The 21225-nt window shown below is 38.3% G+C and overlaps 1 protein-coding gene across 3 annotated transcripts in view; it reads right to left on the bottom strand.

Moving 5' to 3' along the window:
* The window catches only part of ATF7 (activating transcription factor 7), a 78374-nt gene that overhangs the window by 6416 nt on the left and 50733 nt on the right, over nucleotides 1-21225 (bottom strand). For all 3 annotated transcript variants that reach the window (XM_011375786.2, XM_011375788.2, XM_023520758.1), the window contains 9 exons: nucleotides 17526-17622; nucleotides 13578-13696; nucleotides 10375-10512; nucleotides 8572-8729; nucleotides 7439-7538; nucleotides 6796-6909; nucleotides 6032-6184; nucleotides 3585-3782; nucleotides 2279-2387 (listed from right to left, as the gene is read on the bottom strand). In XM_011375786.2, coding sequence (XP_011374088.1) covers nucleotides 2279-2387; nucleotides 3585-3782; nucleotides 6032-6184; nucleotides 6796-6909; nucleotides 7439-7538; nucleotides 8572-8729; nucleotides 10375-10512; nucleotides 13578-13696; nucleotides 17526-17622 — 1186 coding nt within the window. The remainder of the gene's footprint in view (nucleotides 1-2278; nucleotides 2388-3584; nucleotides 3783-6031; nucleotides 6185-6795; nucleotides 6910-7438; nucleotides 7539-8571; nucleotides 8730-10374; nucleotides 10513-13577; nucleotides 13697-17525; nucleotides 17623-21225) is intronic.

The following is a 21225-nucleotide window of genomic DNA, read 5'->3' as shown; positions in this document are numbered from 1 at the left end:
TCATTTGTCTTGTGTTAAGTACCTACCATAATGTCTACACTACAAAGCAAGAACTAAATACATCTTTGCTGTAACAAATAAGCAGTTTAATGGATTGACTACCTGTCAGAGTTCTTGTAGGGACTGAATAGAAAACTTACTGTATACGGACTTCATTGTTAGCCCCTGAAAAGTATTTCGAATGGTTGATCACTAAACATCTTGAAATATTTTATCTTGGTTTGCAGAACACCACACTCAGCTTACTCAGTTGGTTCCTACCTTCTTGGCTGCTCATTCTCAGTCTATTTTATGGGTTCCTTCTCATCTCTCTGACCTCTAAATGCTGCAGTACCCCAGGTCTCGGTCCTGGGACATCTTCTCTTTTTCTATCTATGCCTCTTCCTTGACAATAACATTTCATCCAGTTTCATGGCTTTAAAAACTAACTATATGCTGCTGGCTCCCATAGTTTTATCTTCCAGCCTTTCCTCTGCACTGTAGACCCATATAACTGGCTGTCTGCTTGACTCTACCTGCAAGCCTAACAGGCTTCTTAACTCAGCTTGTTCAAAACTGTGTTCAAAATATACCTCTCAATCCATTTCTTCCTATATCTTCTTCTATCTCAATTAATGGCAAATCCATTCTTGCAGTTGCTCAGACCAAATACTTTGGTGTAATTTTTGACTCTTCTTTATCTCATACATTACTGCCCCATATGGCCCATCATCAAACCCAGTCATTCTACAAACTATCCTGAATTCAATCTCTTCTCACCACCTTCACTTACCACTGTTCTGGTCCAAGGCTCCATCATCTCTTGCCCACATGATTACAATAGCCTCCTAAGTGACTGCCTGCTTCTGCCCATGCACTCCTGTACTTTCTAATAGAGTTGATCCTATTCAAACGTAAGTCAGATCAGTCATGTCACAGCTCTGCTGAAAACTCTCTAATGGTCCCCAATGTAGAGTAAAAGCACTCTGGTTATATGGGTCTACACCTCACTATGACTGATGAGGCCCTACACAAGGATGCTCCCTTTACCTTCCTTACCTCATCTCCAACTACTCTCCAGCCCCCATTCTCTTCAATCCAGCCATGCCAGCCTCCTTGATGTTCCTAAAATGTCTAGGCATGCTCTCGCTTTGGGTTTTTGCATTTGCTCTTCCTCTTGCCTGCAGTATTTTTCTCCCATATAAATGCATGGCTAGCTCCTTCACTCCTTTAAGATCTTTATTCAAAAGACACCACATCTGAAATTTCAACCCTGCTGCCAACATTTCATAGTTTTCTTCCCTGTTTTATTTTTTCCTCCAAGTATTTACTCTTATCTAACATACCATATATTTGTACCTATTTATCTCATTTACCATGTCTCACTTACTAAAATATAAGCTCCTCAAGGGCAGGGAGTTTAATCCACTTGATTCTCTATTATATCCTCAGCATGTAAAACAGTGCCTGGGACAGAATAGGCTCAATCAATATCTGCTTAATAAATGAATGTTCATATTAAAATTAAAATTTAAATAGATATGTTTAAAATTGATGATGAGGTTACTTTTTCTATGAGAACACATCTGTGAAATGATAAGACAGTGAAAAATTAATTCAATCCATCAAAATTTGATTGCTAACATTTCTATGAATTTATTTAATTTGTAAAGGAAAATGATTTATTAGCTTTTACCAGCCATAAGCAAATTATTCACAATAGTTTTAATTTCAGAATTGTGCCTGTCCTGAGCACAACTGTGACCATCTTTTTCTAGCACTAATTTTTGTGTGCTCATAGATTATGAACTGAAACCAACGTCAGCCCATCATTAGAAAGATAAAATATACCCCAAAATCCCAATGTATTTTCTGCTGTTTACATCCTCTTAAGGCCAAGGCAGTATCTTTGGAATAAGAAAGACCTGAATGTGAATTTTGGCTTTGTTACTGTATTAGCTGTGTAACTTCAGGTAAGTGACTAATCTGAGTGCAGTTTTCTCATGTATAAATGGAGATAAGGCATATATTTCCTAAGAACATATACTTCATAAGAGAACTGGGAAGATGGTAGAGTACTTAACACAAAGTAGGTACCCAATAAATACTGCCACCCTTTATCTCACTTAGGATAACTCTATATACTCAAAAAAAATTTTTTTGTAGGACTAGTTGTTCTACAAAGGTCTGTAGCCCTCCAGAACATTCTGAATGGAGTTATAAAATTATAAACAGTTGAGATACTCCACATATGCAGTTTACTGACCGACTGACTTTGCTTAGATTGCAAGCCACTCACCTAAGTAGCCTTGGGTCTTCTTCTGTAGCGCAGTGACCGGGCAGTCTTTATGAGCTAACAGTAGCTGTTTCAACTGAGCCACCTCATTACGTAGTAACGTGACTTCATTCTGAGAGAGAGAAGAAAAGTAAATCAGGAAAATCCATCCTCCACTCTTGTACCCCGGTGACTATCCCTCAAAGTGAGGACTGAATGCTGCCTAGATTTCTTCCTCCGAATCTGGAAAAGACGTCTGACCCAGCAAGGCTTCAGACAGCCCCGGGCCAGTATAGTCATGAATTCAATGACAGGAGCTGCTTACAGTGTACAGTACGAAATCACAATAGAAAAATCACTCCTATTTAGGATAAATATGATTATATCAAAATTAATAATATATATGTCCTTTGATTAAGAAAGCATACTTCCAGGAATCTATTTGACAGATCTACTCAAGTGCATACAATGTTGACTGCAGCATTGTTGTTCTGGAAAAAATAAGAAACATTATAAATATCCATATCTTATACTATAACTACACTGTAGAATGTACTACTATATAGCTATTTAAAAAAAATGAGGTAGATCTTCTATATACATGGCTAGCTCTCTAGGAGATACTGTTAACCTATTTCTGTTAAAACAAACACCAATCCCTCCCCGACTCCCCTACAAAAAGGGAGTAAATGAAAATATTTAGAAATACATATTTGTCAGGTAGGTACACACTAAACTTACCTACAGGGAAAAGGATGAGTCTGTGAAAGTCATATTCAAGAGAGAATTTGTTTTTTATTCTATACCTCTGTGTATGCATATGTATATTACATATATGTTATATATAAAAAAATATATTACCTATGTAATGAAATATTTTAATAAATAATTAGAAGAGAAAATAAAATTCAAGGAAATATATGGATTATAATTGTTCTATTTGTGCTTGTGTGGCTTTTTTCTTTCATTAAGCTGCATTATCTGGGGCAAAGACATTTCCCTTTGGGTATCCTAACACCCAAGTCAGAGTCTACTGATGACTTAAAAGAGCACCCTGGGGTGTTTAATCTAATTCTCTTCATCCAAATGGGTTTATGGATGACTCATTCTAGTAGCAGATTTGGGAGTAGATGGTGTTCTGTCCAATCCTGGAGGAAGAGATTTCAATTCTGACTGTTAAGAGATTCTTTCTGCATTCTTCCTGGATTATCTTCTGGATCTGTCCTAATTTCAAGAATTACCATCTCCTATTACATCATTTCACTTTTTTTCTGATTCAATCCCACTTTCTAGATTCAACAATCCCAACAATCATTCAAGACCCACTCACACTCAGCTGAATGTTCTGAGAAGTGAGTTCCTCTGCCTTCTTCTCTAGGGAGGACACCCATAACTTCCGCTTTTGACGGCAGCGAGAGGCTGCAGCCCGGTTGCGCTCCAGAAAACGCTGCCGCCGCTCATCTGGATCTTCATCCACTGTGCGCCGCCGGCGCCCTCCTGTACTAGGAGTGGGCTGGGCTGGTGAAACCTGTTGCCCAGGAAGGAAGAGGAGTTACTTGAAAGCAATGGCAATCCTTTCCAAATTAAACCTGTTATTAGGTATATTAGTAAGATCTGGTAAAGGGATATAAAAGTCTCTGTAACCACAGCAAGTCTCATCACTATGTCCCTTAACTTCTCTTTGAGGTAACTCCTCTTTCTGCCTTCCATTTCCTTCCAGTCTTTTCAGTCCCATACTTAGACAAACCACAGTTCAACTGGAAATTGATTCTTTCTAAGATAGATAGACAAAATGAAACTAGGATCATTTTTTGTTTCTTAACAATAGGGAATCTTACAGGCAGGGAAATCGTAATGGAGGATGTCAGGGGAACTTTTAGCAAGACCAAGGAATAAAAAAGTTTAATAATCAAGCAATATATACAAACAACTGGACGCCTCAACAAGTTTCAGAAAAGATTTCACTACCAGTGAGAATTAGGCTATTATGGAGAGAGATGGATTAGCATATTCTTTTCATTTATAATCAGTCGTTAATCATCCTCAGCAACCTCTCCATCATGTTGTTTGTTCTGTTTGTTCTATTTTAAACAGAAAAGCATTTTTTAATCCCTTTACAAACTGGTGTTATAAAACTGCCTTTTGTCTTTAAACTTCAGGTTGATGTGCCTTGTCACTAAAGCACTTTTGGATCATCTTCCCTTTCTGTTAGATGGTAAGTGTTCAGAGAAGATAGATCAATTTTATAATAGTGGCAAAAATTAAAATGTAGAAAGGTAAACAAGCTGTATAAAAGAAACTACATAATGTAAAACCAATGCCAAAAATAAATTTGTCCTGGATCTGTTGCTATTAGGGAATATCTATATTAGTTCTTCCCAAATGCCAGAGCTCACACCAGTTGCATGAGAATAAGCATGCGTTATAAAAAATAGAATCTTATATTCCACTTCAAGCCCTACTGAATCATGTTCTCCATTAAATATAATCAAGAGATAATGTTATTTATCTAATATTATCTCAAAAGAAAAAAAAATAGGGAGGAAATTTTAAACTCAATTTAATGAGTTAGAGGCCTTGGGTCATTGCTTCTCACTCTACTAAGGAAAGTTTACACAAATTTTCCTGAGATTTAAAATTTCCTCTTTGTCCTGACCTCACTGGAGCACATGTAAAGATTGGTGCTTTAGGAGGATGGGGAAAAGAAAATGATCGGTTCCTATTCTCTCATAGGCAACTCGGAATTCATGCAGGAAATGGAGGTGAAAGAACAGGCTGAGAGAAAGAAGGGAAGAATGAGAAGGAAAGGCATCAGTGGGGACTAAAAATGAAGTCATGTCATTTTCTCAAGAGGCAAAGCAGCACAACATGGGCAAGGGGCTACTGCTTTACCATCTCCAAGGACTGGCAATGGAAGGGGTTGCACAAGGGTGGGAAAGCTTAGCTTCAAACAAGAAAATTCAAATGAAGGCTTTAGTTGTTGGCCAAGTTTTAAGGCAGCATATGGCATATTAGGACATGTGGTGGTAACTGATGAAGCAGGTGGTGACATCAGGAAAAGGGGCTGGGCAAAGAATGCGACTCTAGAAACCGACCTCAGGTTGTTGTCATCTGTTCAGTACAGACAATACAAAGACAGAGGCCTATTCAGTTTTCAAAGAAATTTACTACAACTGAGGCCTCCTTGATAAAAGAATTGGGTATCTAAATAGGACTGCTCTGTCTTTTCTAAGGCTTTAATTCTTCTGTGATAAAAAGGGATTAAATTGATAAGGAAAAGGTGTATTTTTGTGTTTGTTTACTGAGCAGTCTTAATACTGTAACATCACATATTATTAATATATTATCATCTCATTTTTGCTTTAAAATCTAATCAGGTTAAGGGTTTGTTTGTTTGTTTGTTTTGATAAGACTTAATAGATAAAAAAGAGACTAGGGGAGCCTCCTTTGGTGCACAAAGTGGTTTGAAGTGAGGTTCTGTCACCTTTTAGAGAGTTCTGCAGATATATCATTCACTTATAGATAAAAACAAAAAGCAAAAATTAAGAACTCTGTGACGGTTCTGCATTATTCAGTCTGTCTGCATGTAAGTATAATACAAGGCTGGATAAAGAATGGTGCATTTTGCTACTGTCAAATTGTCAACAAGAACCAAAGCACAGGAAGATGCCAGAAAGCTGAAATCCATTCTTCTCTAATTTTTCTCTCCTTGAAAGACATAAGACATAAAGAGTAATGGTGACCCAGCTGGTTCCCCGATCCAAGGGCCCAACTGACCTGTGGCTGGGCTGGGGAAGGGGCATCAGGGTGCTGGATGAGGATCTGGCTCTGCTCAGGACGGGCCGTTACCATGGTGCTAGCAGTACCTACCGCCATTCCACAACCACCATTGATTGAGGAGACTTGGTGGGTTAGGGTGGCCTTTAGTCTCTGCAGGGAAAGATTAAAAAAAGCTTGTCAAGGGTAAAATCCTATCAAGGGTAGAAATAGTGGGCTTAGATTTTATTATTGACCTTACAGATAACTAAAATTTCCATATCAATTTTCCCTTTACAGAAAAATTAAAAAAAAAAATGACGGAGAGAATGTGCACCTGGATCCTTAAAATGCCTACTCTGTTCCCTGGCTATCATCCTGGGCACAGTTGGAGGGTGGGGGTTGTTGAAGCAATAGTCCAGATGAAAGCTATCTCCTGGAACCTGGCCAGGTGCTGGTTATGCAGCTATTCACCTCTTGGCCAGCTCTCCTGCTCACTCATCCACCCTCCATCTGTCACTCTGGAACTGAAACAGCAACTGTTCCACTCCAAACAATCTGTGCTGCCTCTTCACTGCCATGGTCTATATACCAGGCTCTAAAGGTGGACGAGAGGAGATAAGAGTCCTAAGTCAGGGTCTTTTTTTCTGTATACCTCACAACGGGGTGTCTTTAGCTTTGCTACTCTCAGAAGGTTCCTTTGCTTGGCTTGCTTGAAAAACCTAGGCTGATAAAACTATTTCTTTCAGAAGGGCCAACATTGCCTCGGGCTGGGATGTACTCACCATCTTGGCTTCTGATGGCATAGGGTGGCCAGAGGGAGAAATGGAACCACTGCTGTTAACTGGTGGGCCAGGAATACCAGGAATGTTGGGCACCATAGACACAGGCCTGGCCAGCTGGATCAAGAGAAGGAAGAAAAACCAGAAGGGAACATAATACGATCGGTGGGGCAAAAGCTCCCCAAAATGAAATGTTTTTGAGATTGGCACGTCAGGACTTACTCTGTGCAAGCTTCCCACAGGGCATGCAGGGACGGCCTGGGAAATACCTTCCCCTATGGAGCACCACAGTGCAGGGAATCTACTTTTCCAGTGCTATGACAATTTCTATGGAAAAGGCTACGGCTGTATATTGAGGAAAATGGTGGGTAATTTGGGAGATGCTAAGTGCCAAGTGAAATCAACCAATCAGCAGGCTGGGAGCCAATTCCTAGACCAGGAGCCAATTGTCCAGATGACTCTTTGTCTAGTATTCCATAGCGCTGGGTTGGCAGAGGTTAGTGAAGAGTTTGGGCAGGCTGCCATGCTCAACTAATACAGACCATAGCCCACGTTTCCCTGGGGCTCATGTGTGTTTATGAGCACTCAGGTGGAAGGGAGGGATTAGTGTGTTGGTAGGGCTGGCTGCCCCAACTACAGAGCTCACCGATATAACAGAAGGCATCTGTACTGGAGGCCCTGGCAGCACAGGCATGGTCTGTCCATTAGCAAGATGCATGACGAGAGGGAGGGAGCCTGTGGGAGACCTAGAGGAGACATGAAGTAAAATGCTCACGATACAGACGCTTTTGCCAATGGATCTTCCTCCTGTAATACAGCAGATTTTCTAGTCTTCCCTAGTTAAGGGTGCTAAAGGGCAGCATTGTGAAATCTTGACACCCTCATGAAGTTGGAAAAAGCAAGGAATGCTCCTTACCTTACAGATGGAGAGAAATGGCTAGATCTTTACACCTTGCAAATTAAACAAACACCACTGAACTCAAAGGGGTGAGAAGCTAATCCTATTAAGAGTTTTGAACAAATAAATAAACATCCCTATCACTGCCATGTATAAATTTTCTCTTGCCTTCGGCAAGGGAGACTTGGACCAAAGTTGTCATTTTGCAAAGCTGAATTATGTCATATGAAAGCCAAATTTGAAGGTTTCTCTTGCTTCTTTCCACATTTTGCTTTACCCTGTCTAAAAAAGATGTCCCTTTGTATTTTTCCTAGTGAGTCCAGAGAACAATAAGCTTTAAGAGGCTGAATCCTGATGATAATCTCTTAACTCATGGGTACCTGGGGACAGGATCTCAAGTCATCCCACTAGGAGATCTGTATGCGCCATGCCAGGAGCAAAGACAAAGAGAAAAACAAACTTTGGGGTAACAAAGACCGAGAATCCTAACTGGGACTGAGGGAAACACTCAAAAAAAGATAACATATGGGTTTCATCCCCTCATTCATTCAGTAAACTTCTACAGATTGAGGTCAAGAAATATAGTTTCCTGTGCACCCTCCACTATTATGATAAACTTCCTAAAGCTTTATGGATTCTATTTTAGATTGAAGAAGTATTAAACTTCCAAATTAACGAAGTATTACCCTCAAATAAATACTTGCTTGTCTACCCAAAAGGTAAAGGAGATTCTGTTTATGGGGGTAGAAATTTATTTTGAGAGACAATCTCAGTGACTCATTTTCCTTGAGTATTCAAAAACAGTCCCTGTTTTATCAAATAATTTCATAAAGTGGAAAAAGACTCAGGCTTCATTGTTTTTCTCAGCACTCTTTACTTACCCCAATTGCCTGTTAGATGGTGGAGCCTGTGTGATGACAGAGGTTGGGGAGGGAAGGGTTGGGTGAAGTGAATCATAGCCCACGTGGAGAGGCAGGGACCCAGGACGTACGATGGTAGGCGTCGGGGTAGAGATCACCATAGGCTTTGGGGCAACTTCCTGGGGAGAAGAGACCAACAAATCACAAAATGCTTTAAGGGACTGCTTATAGGGAAATATGTAGCTGGTAAAAATCTAGTACAATTTGTTGGAAAGAGCACCAGAGTGACTCGTGTCATTCCATGGCCACACACCATACCTCACTTACCCATTCAATAGGAACGCTGAGTTAAGACTTTTTGCTATATCCCTTTCAGGGATGATGGCTATATGAATGAGATGACAGTTGAAAAATCACTTGAAATCTTTGTAGAAGCACTGTAGTATCACATAAATTCTAAGGATTGTTATAATTTTTCACAATCTAGATAGTGTCATTCTAAACTTGATGCCTCAGTATCCTCAGATCTCTAATGGGAAAAGGTAGGTATAAGACTAGTGATAAGGCAACCCAGTATCTCTTACAGACACCTTTAAAAAAGGGCTATGGAAGTTTAAATAAGGACCATATTGTAATAAAACAAACTGCTTTCCACTGTTAACTTGTTAGGATCTTAAGATTGCCACTGGCCCTGAAAACATCTCCAGACAGCCTCTAGGAACTGGTTGCTGATGAAAAGAAGAGAGGTCGGGGGAAGGTTGTATTGTTTATAAAGGGAGTAATTTTGGGAAGTAAAATATGGAGGAAGGTAAAATGAGGTCTACTCTATCTAAAGTGGGCATTAAAATAACTACTGGTAGAGCAGTAGAGACTGAAAGGAAGCATAAGGGGACCTCTGAGGTTCCAATAAATCTGGAACCTAGTTGCAGAGGCTGTAAACGTCATGAAAATTCAGTGAGCTGTATTCTTACAATTTATGTGCTTTTCTGTATGTGTGTTATATTTTAATAAATTTGTAAAAAATACTGCTTTGTAAAAAATTTCCTTCAAAAAAATAATATTCAGAATCCTAGTAGATATCCCCTTTAAGTCACCAGAAGACTTCTCTCTGGCTAGACTTTTTCTTCTAAATTGTTTAATGTCCAGTTTATAAATTACGTGATTTTCTTTTTTCACTTATTGAAATACACAACATGAAGCACATTAACCTAAAGGATATAAATGACTTTTTATATATGTAAAATCATGACAGAGTGCTCATTTCTAGCACCCCAGAAGGTTCTCCTATATCCATTCCCAATCCATACCTTTCCTCACAAGAAGTAAACATTATTTAGAGTTCTATTGTCATTAAGTAATTTTGCCTCTTCTTGAACCTGATGTAAATGGAACCATCTAGTATGTACTTTTTTTCCTGAATTTTGTTGTTGTTGTTTAATATAACATTAATGAGAATCATCCACTCTGCTATGTATATCATTAGTTAATTCTTTTTTAATGCCATGCAGTACTCTGTTTTAGAAATATACCACAGTTTATTTACTCATTCTTTTGTTGATGGCTTCCTTCCCGTTTTTTGACTATTACCAATACAATATATTCTCATCTACTTCTTTTGGTGGATATATGCACTAATTTCATTTTATACAGACTCAGAAGTAGAATTGCTGGGTCAGAGAACAGGTGTAATTTATATAAATCTTCTAAACAATTAACATTTATTTAAATATAAAAAATCCTCCTGTATCATACACTACTTATACAACTAATCATAATGTCATCTATTAATTAACAATTGGGATGTCTCTTGGTAGAGAATTTTACCTTGTCTTTGAGTGGCGGAGAGCAGGGGCTGGAGGCAGGGCTGTCAGGCGGGGATGAGTCTACCTCCACTGGCTCCTCTTCTTTGATTTTGATGTCTGGTGTGGAAGGCAGAGACATGTCAAGGGGCCCGGCAGCAGCCTGTTAAAATAGAGAAATGAGTATAGTTTATTTTAACCCCATGACCCCATGATTCCCTTCAGGTCGAATCTACATCTTTCCAGGTAAAAGATGAGGAAATACACTTCTAAGAAATTTAGCACTTGGTCAAAACACTGAACTGCAAGTCAAAGAAATGTGAAGCATAGGTTTTATATACAACTCTGGCCATTTTAACTTCTCATGGTTTCTGTTTCCCTAACTATAAAATGGAGATAACATCTGCTTCACCATGAATGAATATTTATAAAGATTCTCAAGGGAAAAAAATACTTATAATACTTATAGAGACCCTGAAAGGAGGAAAAAAAGATATCACTTGAATCCATGTAAAACAGGAAAGTAAAATGATTCCTGAATTCAGTGCCTGCCTTTTCCCAACCAGCTCTGTTGGCCACTGGAGAACTGTGACAGTTTTTCTGCCAATCAGAATGATTACATTACCCAATTATCAATAGCAAATAAAGACAAATTGGCTATTAAAGTACTGCAAACAAGAAAGATCTTTTCCAGGGACCTCTCCATGCTTGATAGTGATCTCACCCCAAAATCTGGTGGTAGAGGTTAGAAGTTAGAAAGGTAGGGTTTTGGGGTAATAAAGAAAGGAAAGGCTGATCACTTGATCAGTGAAAGAAATTACAACTTGGTCCTAGGAGCAGGACTGGAGAAAACCAGAAAGAAAAGAGAGTACTTTTCTAGCAGTTGTGTGATCATCTCACAGAACTGTGGAACCAAAAATGGCTCTGCAAGGAAGAACAAACCATCTGAGATGAGGGTTCTGACACTGTATCTTGACAGGAGGGTTGGCATTGCAGTTCAGTTTCATGACAAAGTGGATTCTTTGTTCTATTCTTCCCATATCCTAGGCTTCTTGGTGAAAGAGGAACTTGTTCTAACTTTTCCCTTTCTACCTTAATCCTTAAAAACCTTCTTGGTAGTTGAGCAAACTAAAGATAATCTGGTGTCTACCACATTAGAGAAAGTGGTAATGGTTCTTTTTCTCTAAGCTGATGGGTTGAGCAACAGCAAAGATGGTTTCGTTTCTGCTCTCGTTTTTCCTACATTGCTAAGATGTCAGGCTTAATTGACATAATTCTGGGATCTCTGAAGTCAGAGAGTGGTGGGAAGGAGAGGCCTCTCAGTAAATACAACCACAAGTTTAAAATCGCCAATCCCCTTGGGACATCCCCTTGAAAAGCTGTGGTTCAGGAAAGTTTGGGGCTCATAAAAGGCTCCTAAAAACAATCTTCCACTGAGTCTGTGCATCCCATCAAGGCGAGGTGAAGACCACCCCTGTTCAGACAGAAAGAAACACTAAGAGATACCCAATGAGTAAAGATCTAATCCAACTATGAATGGCCTTCTGGAAGTGTCAACTGAACTAAAATGGCAATGGAAAAGACCTGAAGCTTTTAAAGGGAGGCTAATTTTCTTAAATTTACTTATAATGAGTTTGGTTTAAAATCCCTTATATCCTGGTGGGAACAATTTGACTGATTTCTTTGTTTTGGGGGAGGGAAAAATGATAGTGGGGATGAGGTAGAGAAGCTATAAAATAAAATTATACCATATAGATTGAAGCAACTGAGAGATGAGAGACCTGGGTCTCCAAAGAATAATAATAAGGGGAAGACTGTGGTTAGTTCTGCCTTTTCAAAGTAGACCTACAAATATATGACACTAAGTTACCCTACTTTCTTTTACTTTGACGGAGAGAGCATAAAAAGGTCATAGAAAGCTTTGGAATTTAGAAAGACCTCCAGTGATAAGGACACTTTATCTTGCATTCTTACCATTTAAGCTGAATGGAAAAATCATGCACAACTCTCTTGCTATCTCTCTCTTAGAAGGAAAGAACTCCCATGGACATTTTTTCTTATATCCTGGCTTTTCTATATTCTGATGGAATTCTATGCCTCATTGCACCATGCAATTATGGGAGGTACATGTGTTAATTGCACACATTTTGAGATAGAAATATTGAGATTTTTCTGAAATATTATGGAACACAGACCTGATTTTAAATAGTGGCTAATAATCTAGAACTCCAATTCTAAAGTAAACTGAAATTTCCAGTTGCCTTTTCCCCAACCCAAGTCTCTCATTCCATGGAAACTACTTTGACTCTGCTTCCTGAACTATTTCCTCTGGTCTTCTAAACTAAAGGATTCTCTAGGGGTCTGGAATATAAAAGCTAAAATCAGAATTACAGCACCTCAGGATCTGAAGGGATTCCAGCATTTTAATGCCCTCTACAATATCTATACTAAGTGGCCTACATATAATTGAACATACTTTGTAATAACTTCCACCTGCTGGTCCTACTTCTACTTCTGGGCCTTATATATAGGATATAGATATTATCTTAACCTCTTTATATATAAAACCTCTTCAAATGTTTGAAGACTGAACTTTTGTTCACATTAAATCTTCTCTCTTCTAAGCAAAACTTCTTCGATTTATTTAAATGTTTCCAATTCTTTCTAATTCTTTCACCGTCCTGGTTGATCTCCTTTGGAAGGCACTAAGAACATCCTTCTTTAGATTTAATGTCTTCAATATTACCAGAAAGCTACTTGAAGGTAAGAGCCACACATACTGAAATGAAGAGTAGAAATTCAATAAACGTTTGTTGATTGGCTGACTGAACAAAAAAAGTCCAGGTGAGAAGTCTGATTAGCTCAGAAAAGAGTGAGATTTGCTCCCCCCCCAATCTAACAAAATATGAGTAATTTATAATCTTTCAACATCTTTAAATATTCAAAGTAAATAATTTAAATGAATAAATTACTGAACTAAAGCTCTACTGGAAGTAGATTTTTGATGAAGATAGACTGATTTTTGATGAAGATAGACTTGGGCTGATCTATTACCTAGACCCCCTAAAGACTTAGATGGCTGACTAGGATTAGTGGGTACTACCTGGTTCTATAGAACCAAGCTTGTAATTTTGTACATTAATCAATTAAGCAAGTTATCCCAGGGCATAATGAGAATAGCCTAGATCTGAACACCACCAGTTTTTCAGCAAAATACCAGCCTCTTACCTTTTTTTCATCTTCATCTGCAGCTTTCTTGAATTCATGTTCAAAGGAGTTAGCTAGTTCATTGAAGAGCCCCACCTCCTCACAGTTCTTTAGGAATCTAGTTGGAGTAGGAGTCTGATCTGTAGACATGAAAAGAAAAGGAAATTCTATTTTAGTCTGACCTGAAACTAAAACTTGAATGTATATAGAGAACACATTTTATTCTATTTGGAGAGAGTCTCTGTTGGGGCAAATTTGCTTTATGAAGTTCTAGCAGGTAAAAGCTGGTGCTAAACCACCAGAGGGTGTCTGTGCTGTGTTGCCTCAAGGCCAGCAGAGGGAAGACAGAACAATGCTTTGTTGTGTGACTATCCATGTAACCAATCTTTCTTCCAGAGGCGGTTTCACCTCCCTCACCCCCAAATAAAACAAAACCACCCACCCACGTGGAGTTTGTGAAACTTCCAGATTTGAAAATCAAGTATAGTTAAGCAACATTCTCTCTTTAAACTTATTCCCTGTCTAAGTCTGAAGTGAGCAGGTATAAGCAGATAGACCTTAAAATCTGATGAGAAGAAACTGAGGATCAGATGGTTGAATTTGCTTGCTAAAGCTACCAAATTAGAAATGGTGCCTTATCTTTCAGTGGTCACTGACGTAAGGGTCTGTTACCTTCTGAAGACATTCCAGGCAAATCTAGGGGCTGGGGAACAAGACAGCAAGATCGTGAGCTAGAAAAGGAAACTGCAAACAATAGAGCTCATTTCACAGAGACCTAGGCCCAGAGCAAATTCCGGAAACCAGGATATTTGGATTTAGATTTGCCAGCCAAAATATCCTCTCAGGGGCTGCACAAATCTTTCCTCAACACAGTGCCTCTGTCCTTGGGAAGAGGTAGGGTCTCAGTAACCCAAGGGAAATTCTCAAGCAACTTGAATTTTAGATTTGAACTTCTCTCTCCCCATCTTGCTTTTCCAGTTTTTCTCTTAAGTCAGTTGAATCTTGTTCCTTGATCCTAACTCTATTATGGTGGTTTTCCTTGGAATTCACTTCACAGATTCATCTCATATCCCAAACCACTAGAATGAATGACAGAAACAGAACAATGTTTAAATAATATTTTAAGGAGTGAGACCTGGGGTTAAAATCACTCCTTCTAGCATGATCGATTGGGAATAGTCCAGTGGGATTTTCCATGGAAACAACATAATTAAAAAAAAATTTTAAACAAAACCTCTTCTGAATCAGAGTGTTTAGAAAAGTTACCACTACCTCCCAAAATAGTTTTAAAAGCTTCTCTGGCAGCTTTGGTTGGCCAACAATAAAGCCACTCTCTCTCCATCCCCGGGTGAGTGGAGGTAATGTCCTTTATGCTTAGACAGAACTTCAGTAAGGGCACACAAAAATTCACAACTCGAGTGAAACAGGATGGGGCAGCCAAGGGTATAGCTATGGCAGAAGAGGCTTTGGATCTCTGATCTAAGGCTCATACAAACTTCTCCCATTTCTGAACAAACAGCGAAACAGCCTAAAAATGTATAAGAAAATCTTTAGCCTGCTCTGATGATTGTGAAACAATCAAAAAGTGTTTATACTTTCTATGTATACATTCACTTATGTGTAAATGTGGGGAGAAGAGAAATAGGAGTATAGAAATTTTGCCCAAATATAAGACAGGGCTCTTGCCCTAGAGAATGAGAGAGTGTTTTCTAGTTGAAGAAATAAAACTAATATATACAGATAACATCATAGTATACAAAAAATAGGTGCCAGGATAGTATACAAAAAATAGGTGTCATGTACAGTAGAAAATAAAATTGTTGTAGAAATTAAATAGACAAATTAATGATAGAGTAATTAGGAGGTTTCAAGAAGTGGGACTTTAGCTGGACCTTAAAGAATAGCTTTAGATGTTAGAGAGAAGAGAAGATTGGGATGATAAGAGAGTAAGAGAGATGAAGTCATAGAGAGAGGCAAGGTATGGGCACTATGTATAGATTAGGAGAAAAAGGTATGTCTAGGTCAAGAGATAATCATGTTAGATATATAAGTTGTACATAAAGTTGGGAAGTATCATGAGGCTAGGTTATGAAAAGCCTAAATATCCAAGTATAAATAATCTTAAAGCAAAAGAAAATGGGAAGATAATGGTAGATTTTTGAGCAGAGGAGAATTTAAGGAAGACTGGCTTTTCAATAAAATACAAGATGGATTATAATGACAGAATAGTCGAGAAGTCCAGCTAGGAGACTATGGAAGAATCCAAGTATAACGAAGATGGCTGCAGAGAACAGTATGGAACAGAACAGAGAGAATTTGAAGAAAGAATAAAACTCAAGATTTTGAGAATATTGATATCACTGAATAAGGGGATAAGGAGTTGCTTTAGGGGACTAAGATAAATTCAGTCAAAGACATGAATATTTGAATGATAGAAAGATGGCCAAGTTAGCTGTTCAATTAAGGGTTGGAATACATGTGAGACCTCATATCTTACTTTACATATATGAGAATTACCAGCCTAGATAGGATAGCTGAAGTCATGTGCAATGGGATGAGTACTCCAGAACAGCACGCAAAGAATAACAGGAAAACACTTTCTCTTCTTGGGGCTGTCCTATATCAAATTTTTCTCATATTCCTGGAAACTCTGCAAAAGCCTTTCTACCCATTTGTAATAACCTCTCCAACTTGATAACCTTTGCCTCAAATATACCTCTGTCATAAACTGTCTCTGATTAATTCTACTTAATATTATTTCTCTTAGTATTTTTATTGTTTGTATTATTCACCTGTATTTGACTGTGAATACTGATTTTTTTTCATAAAAAATGCCCTGACTTAATAAACTTAAGTATATATTACTTATATATATATTTATACCCTTTCTACCCTTTTCTAAGACCTCCCCCAGGCTTTCATAAGGATCATTAATGACAGTGTCCCCACTCATGTCTTTTTCCAGACATTGCAATATACAAGCTCCTAGCAAAGAACCTAGTGTTCACAGCAGATATTCAACAAGTATTTGATTAATTAATAAGGAATAGGAGATCTGTCAGGGCAAGTCCCTTTCTCCATATATGAAGAGAAGGTTCTTTCTCTCTTTATATCTCAAGTGGCATTTTGGCCAGGAGCACTTAAAGAAACTGCCTTTCCTGAGTTATTAACGGATGTAATAACCACCAACTAAATCCCCCATTGGTTAAATATTGAGGTAAGCTTGCTTAACTCAGACGAAATTAGAAATCTTGGTATCAAAAGAAGCAGTTCACTTTAGTTTGTATGTCTGTCTAAACAAAAATGGCACAACAGAACTGCTACGCAGTTTGAGAGACGTTGTTGAGAATGGTCCCTTGAGATGGCATATGTAAGCAAGACAATATCTAAAACAACCGATGAGAGGTTCCAGGTCAACCCAAATTGGCTTAGAAAAGTCCCATTGACTAAATGTCTTGTTTAAGCTTTGGAAATGTGCCCTCAATGGTATGTGGGTTCATAAGGGAAGCTGAATTTCCGAACTGATAATCCGCCTGCTAGGGGAGGGGTGGGGAGTGGGACTGACACCCGGTAGAAGAGAAGCAGCCAGACTAGGTTGGCTTCCTTGCTTTCTTTTGTTCACCTCTTCACTGTGGGTAGGGAGAAGTGTCAAAGGCGTGTTTTGTCTGTCAATCTGCCAAAGTCTTAATAAAAAAAGGCAAGGAGGGAATAGACTGAAAAAGACTAAGACAAAACTTCAACACATCTACCCTCAGAAACCGCAGAACTTGATTTTGTGTTAAAAACAGAGTGGAGGGCACACAACAGAAACTTGGGAGCTTTTAGTGTTCCTTTTTCCTGATTAAATGCAGATCACATAAGGGCTCCTAATGGGAAAAAGGGAGTATAGCTCCCGGTACATCTGGTCCCTGGTATTAATCTTAACCGTCTAGTGATATTAAGGCAAGTGGCTTCTGGGGCAGCAAATACCTGCAATGATGACCGAGTCAGTTCGGGCTGGGCCAAATTTCAATGTCATCTCATGCTTGTGTTTATGAACTGCCAGGTGGTCCTCATTTGTAAATCTCTGAAACAAAACAGAAACGGAGATGTGAAGAAAAAAAAAGGCAATTCAGTGCCCTTTTAAAATGTCCTACCAAACATCTTGCAGTAAGGCTGGTTGCTAGAAAGAGGACTGGACGGGGAATGGAAAGGAGAAAAAATTCGAAGTGATGGAAAAGGAGAGGCAATGGATTTAAACAGAGAAAACAGAGAAGGAGAAAGAGAGGCACTAGAGAGCTGCGAGGAGAGAGGAAGAGAAAGATAGTAGCACCAACTGCTCTGTAACGTTAGGTCCAAATGAGAGAAATGGACAGATTGTTGGTGAAGTGGGGTCCAGCCAGGAGGCTCCAAAAGAAAAAAACAAAAACCAAAAAAACATTAAGGCAAACTTGTAACAAACAAGGGGAAAATAATTTTTAATAATAATAATAAAGAGAGAAGAAAGGAAAGGCTGGGCACTCATTGGTCATCACAAAAACAGGAAATTCAGAATGAAGCTTTCCATATTGGGGCTGAATTGGACTATTTATGAGGGGTCTAACAGGGAGATGAATTATGCAGGATTAGGAGAACCATTTAACTTCCTGGCCCCCACACTGCTGCAGCAGGCGCCTGCCCAGCTATTTGGATCAGGGTTTTAATGAGTCAGGATGGAGCTGTAGAGGACAGAGGCCCAATGGCCAGCAGTAATGGCACACACACCAGCCCCATTGGCCAAATGCTGTCGTGGGCAGCCCGCCTGGGCACCATCAGCCATAAAGGGACAAGTGCAATGCTGCTGGCTATAGAATGGTAGAATAAAAATGCAAGCAAAAAGTTGTTTTTTTGTTAGGGTAGGGAGAAGCCTGCAGGCAGGATGACGGGAAGGGAAAAGGAGATTTTATAGATTTTATTTATTTAGGGGTTTGGGTGAAAGGGCAATGAAAAGGTGAGGCTAGGTCTGCCTCAGTTTATGACGAAGGAAGACAGGGTTACTGGACAATAATGTATGCTTCGACCCCTTCTCTAGAAGGGGGAGGTGAAGAGAACAGATGAACAGCAGTAATTCAAAAGAATGATACCCACAAAATTCCCTTTGAGGCTGGCTGCCCATGTTCCTTCATTAAAACATGCTGCAACACAGTAACAGCTTGAATGCTGCAGTTTTTCACAGTTCCTTCACCAGCCAGCTCTGAAACACGCTTCTATTTGTCTTTTGTTTCTAAAAAAATAATTTTTTTTTTACTTTCCTCATTAGATACACATTTCCCACTGAACACTATACTTTTAGCCCTTTTTTCCACAGCTTTTCTTCATTGCAAACTAAATAGACAGAAGTTGGCCCCATCCTAGCCCCTATCCAGTCAAGAAAGCAACACTGAACTGTTTCTTTTATTTTACCAGAAATGAAAAGAAACTTCCCCCAAGTTTGCTCTGAGCCCTATCATAACTAATGCCAGTTTAAGATCTAAAATTTTTCTAGGCTAGGCATACAGGCCTAAAGGGCTAAGGGAATTTTCATTTAAAAGTATAAAGAACTAAGAAGTAAAACAGTCAAAAGAAGAATGCCTTAGCAGTTTCCAATGCATCTGGGATAAAACTGAATAAAGTGGGGGAAATTTAACAGAGAACTTTAGTGTTCTATACTGTTGGTTAACCCTAAGCTAAGCATCAACTTTTTCGGTCACAGATTTTTCCCTAAGGGAAAAAGGGTGGGGAAAGGAGAGAAGTCTGTTAACTAGGGGTATGGTATTTACAGGGTAAACAAGTCACTAGAGAGGGTCTGGGATTGCCAGGTATTAATTTGGTAAAAAGAAATGAACAGAACCTAGCCTAAGATGGATAAAAAACATTTTAGAGGGACAGGAAGAGTAGTGGATTAGGCAGGGACATACATTTTCAAAATGCACTGGAAATGTTACAACAATTTTTTTTCAAGAATATGTCTATAAATTCTTCAAGGAAATTTCATGTAGGTAGCTTAGAAAATTTTGCATAATGTTCTAGAATCTAGAAGAATGACTTTCAAGCAAAAAATCTTTTTCTACTGTTAGAAATCTAGTTTGCTCAAAACTGAGCTGGGAGATTTTAAACTTCCAAGTTTTGCTCTGGTTAGAATTGTTTAATATTTTAAAAGGTAATTTTCCTTCTGTTACAGCTTTGCTACACAGTCCTGACTTGTCTTATTTGTCCTCTAGTTCTCGGTCCTCTCTGTTGCACACTCCCCACTACCCTCTACTTCACCCAGATCCCCCTTAAGATATTTTATTTTCCCAAATCAAAAGTTGGAGTCTGAAGAGAAATTAAGGTGGCATCAGCATCTCAGAGGGTTTGATAACTGTAAACATGGATAGGAAAAAAATTACATCTTTATTCTCACTAAACTCTAACTGCATTTAACATTACTAATTTCATAATAGAAATCATACTTTCATATCACATTATAGCTATCAAATATCTTAAAGTATCCTTTATACTCACCATTACTTTGAAATTATGGTAGTCACCAGACCCATCATTAAAACTCGTTATTTAATGCATTAATTAAAAAATGCATTAAAATTAAAATGTACATATATTACATCATCAAATATTTAAAAAATTTTTGATAACTGTATTTAAAAATAATTAGTTTCCTTTGTAATCCTATGTATTTTATTAACTTAAAAACATTCTGAGAAGAGGTTTAATAGGCTTCATCAAACTACCAATGAAGGTCATGACATCACAAAAGTTAAGAAACCCTGACTAAACTGGGTAGTATGCTTCAAAGGAGGAGCCAAATGGGCAGAATTTTTAGAAGCAAGGTCTGGTCTTGGATCCAGTCATCTTTCCCTGCAATTTCTAACACAATTCTTGTACGGCTAGAATAGGAGGGGGAGAATAAAAGTTTACTAAAGCTTTTTATCAAAGTGAATGTCAATCTGACTATTATTTCATTGTTCCTTATATTCTCTCATTTATTAATAGTTAACTCTTAATTCTCTACATTAGTCTTGAACTGCATACTTAGGAAGCTATCCCTCTGAAAGCAAATTCTCAATTAAAATATCTAAAATTATTAAGTGATAAAAAACTTTGATTTTTAAAAATATATTCTATTGAATTAAAATGGATGAATGAGCTCCCCAAAAGATTTCCTTTGTGAATTGTTGCGCATTAAAAAAATCTAACTGTTCACTTGTTAATACCCTTAATGGGTCTTCCTTTGTTGTTTGACTTTTACCTATGACTAAGGTTTTAGCAATGAGCCACTCAGGGAACACTCACTCTGGTTATAGGGCAAATAATGATAGTTTTCAATAAATTTGTAAATATTAACCATCTCCAAGACACAGAGGTCTATTATCATTTAAAACGGGGGCTGAAAATTTTTTCATACTGGATCAGAAAGGCAGTTTAGAAGCCTTGAGAAGATTTGTATGGTAATAAGTTTAGAGTCTTATTATGCTCAAGTAAATGATTCAGGACAGTTTATTAGTATAAACGGGGGAGGGAAAGTATTATGTGCTAATATGCACCCTATCTAGTGACCAAGATGATTTAGATCGGCCCTATCCAATATGGTAGCCACAATTGCAAGTGGCTATTGAGCACTTGAAATGTGGCTAATCCAAATTAAAATGTACTGTAAGTCAAAAGATGTACT

The sequence above is a fragment of the Pteropus vampyrus genome, unplaced genomic scaffold, assembly GCF_000151845.1.
Source record: "Pteropus vampyrus isolate Shadow unplaced genomic scaffold, Pvam_2.0 Scaffold276, whole genome shotgun sequence".
NCBI lineage: Eukaryota > Metazoa > Chordata > Mammalia > Chiroptera > Pteropodidae > Pteropus > Pteropus vampyrus.
The sequence above is the reverse complement of the archived record's forward strand: the minus strand, read 5'-3'. Positions and strand labels throughout refer to the sequence as shown.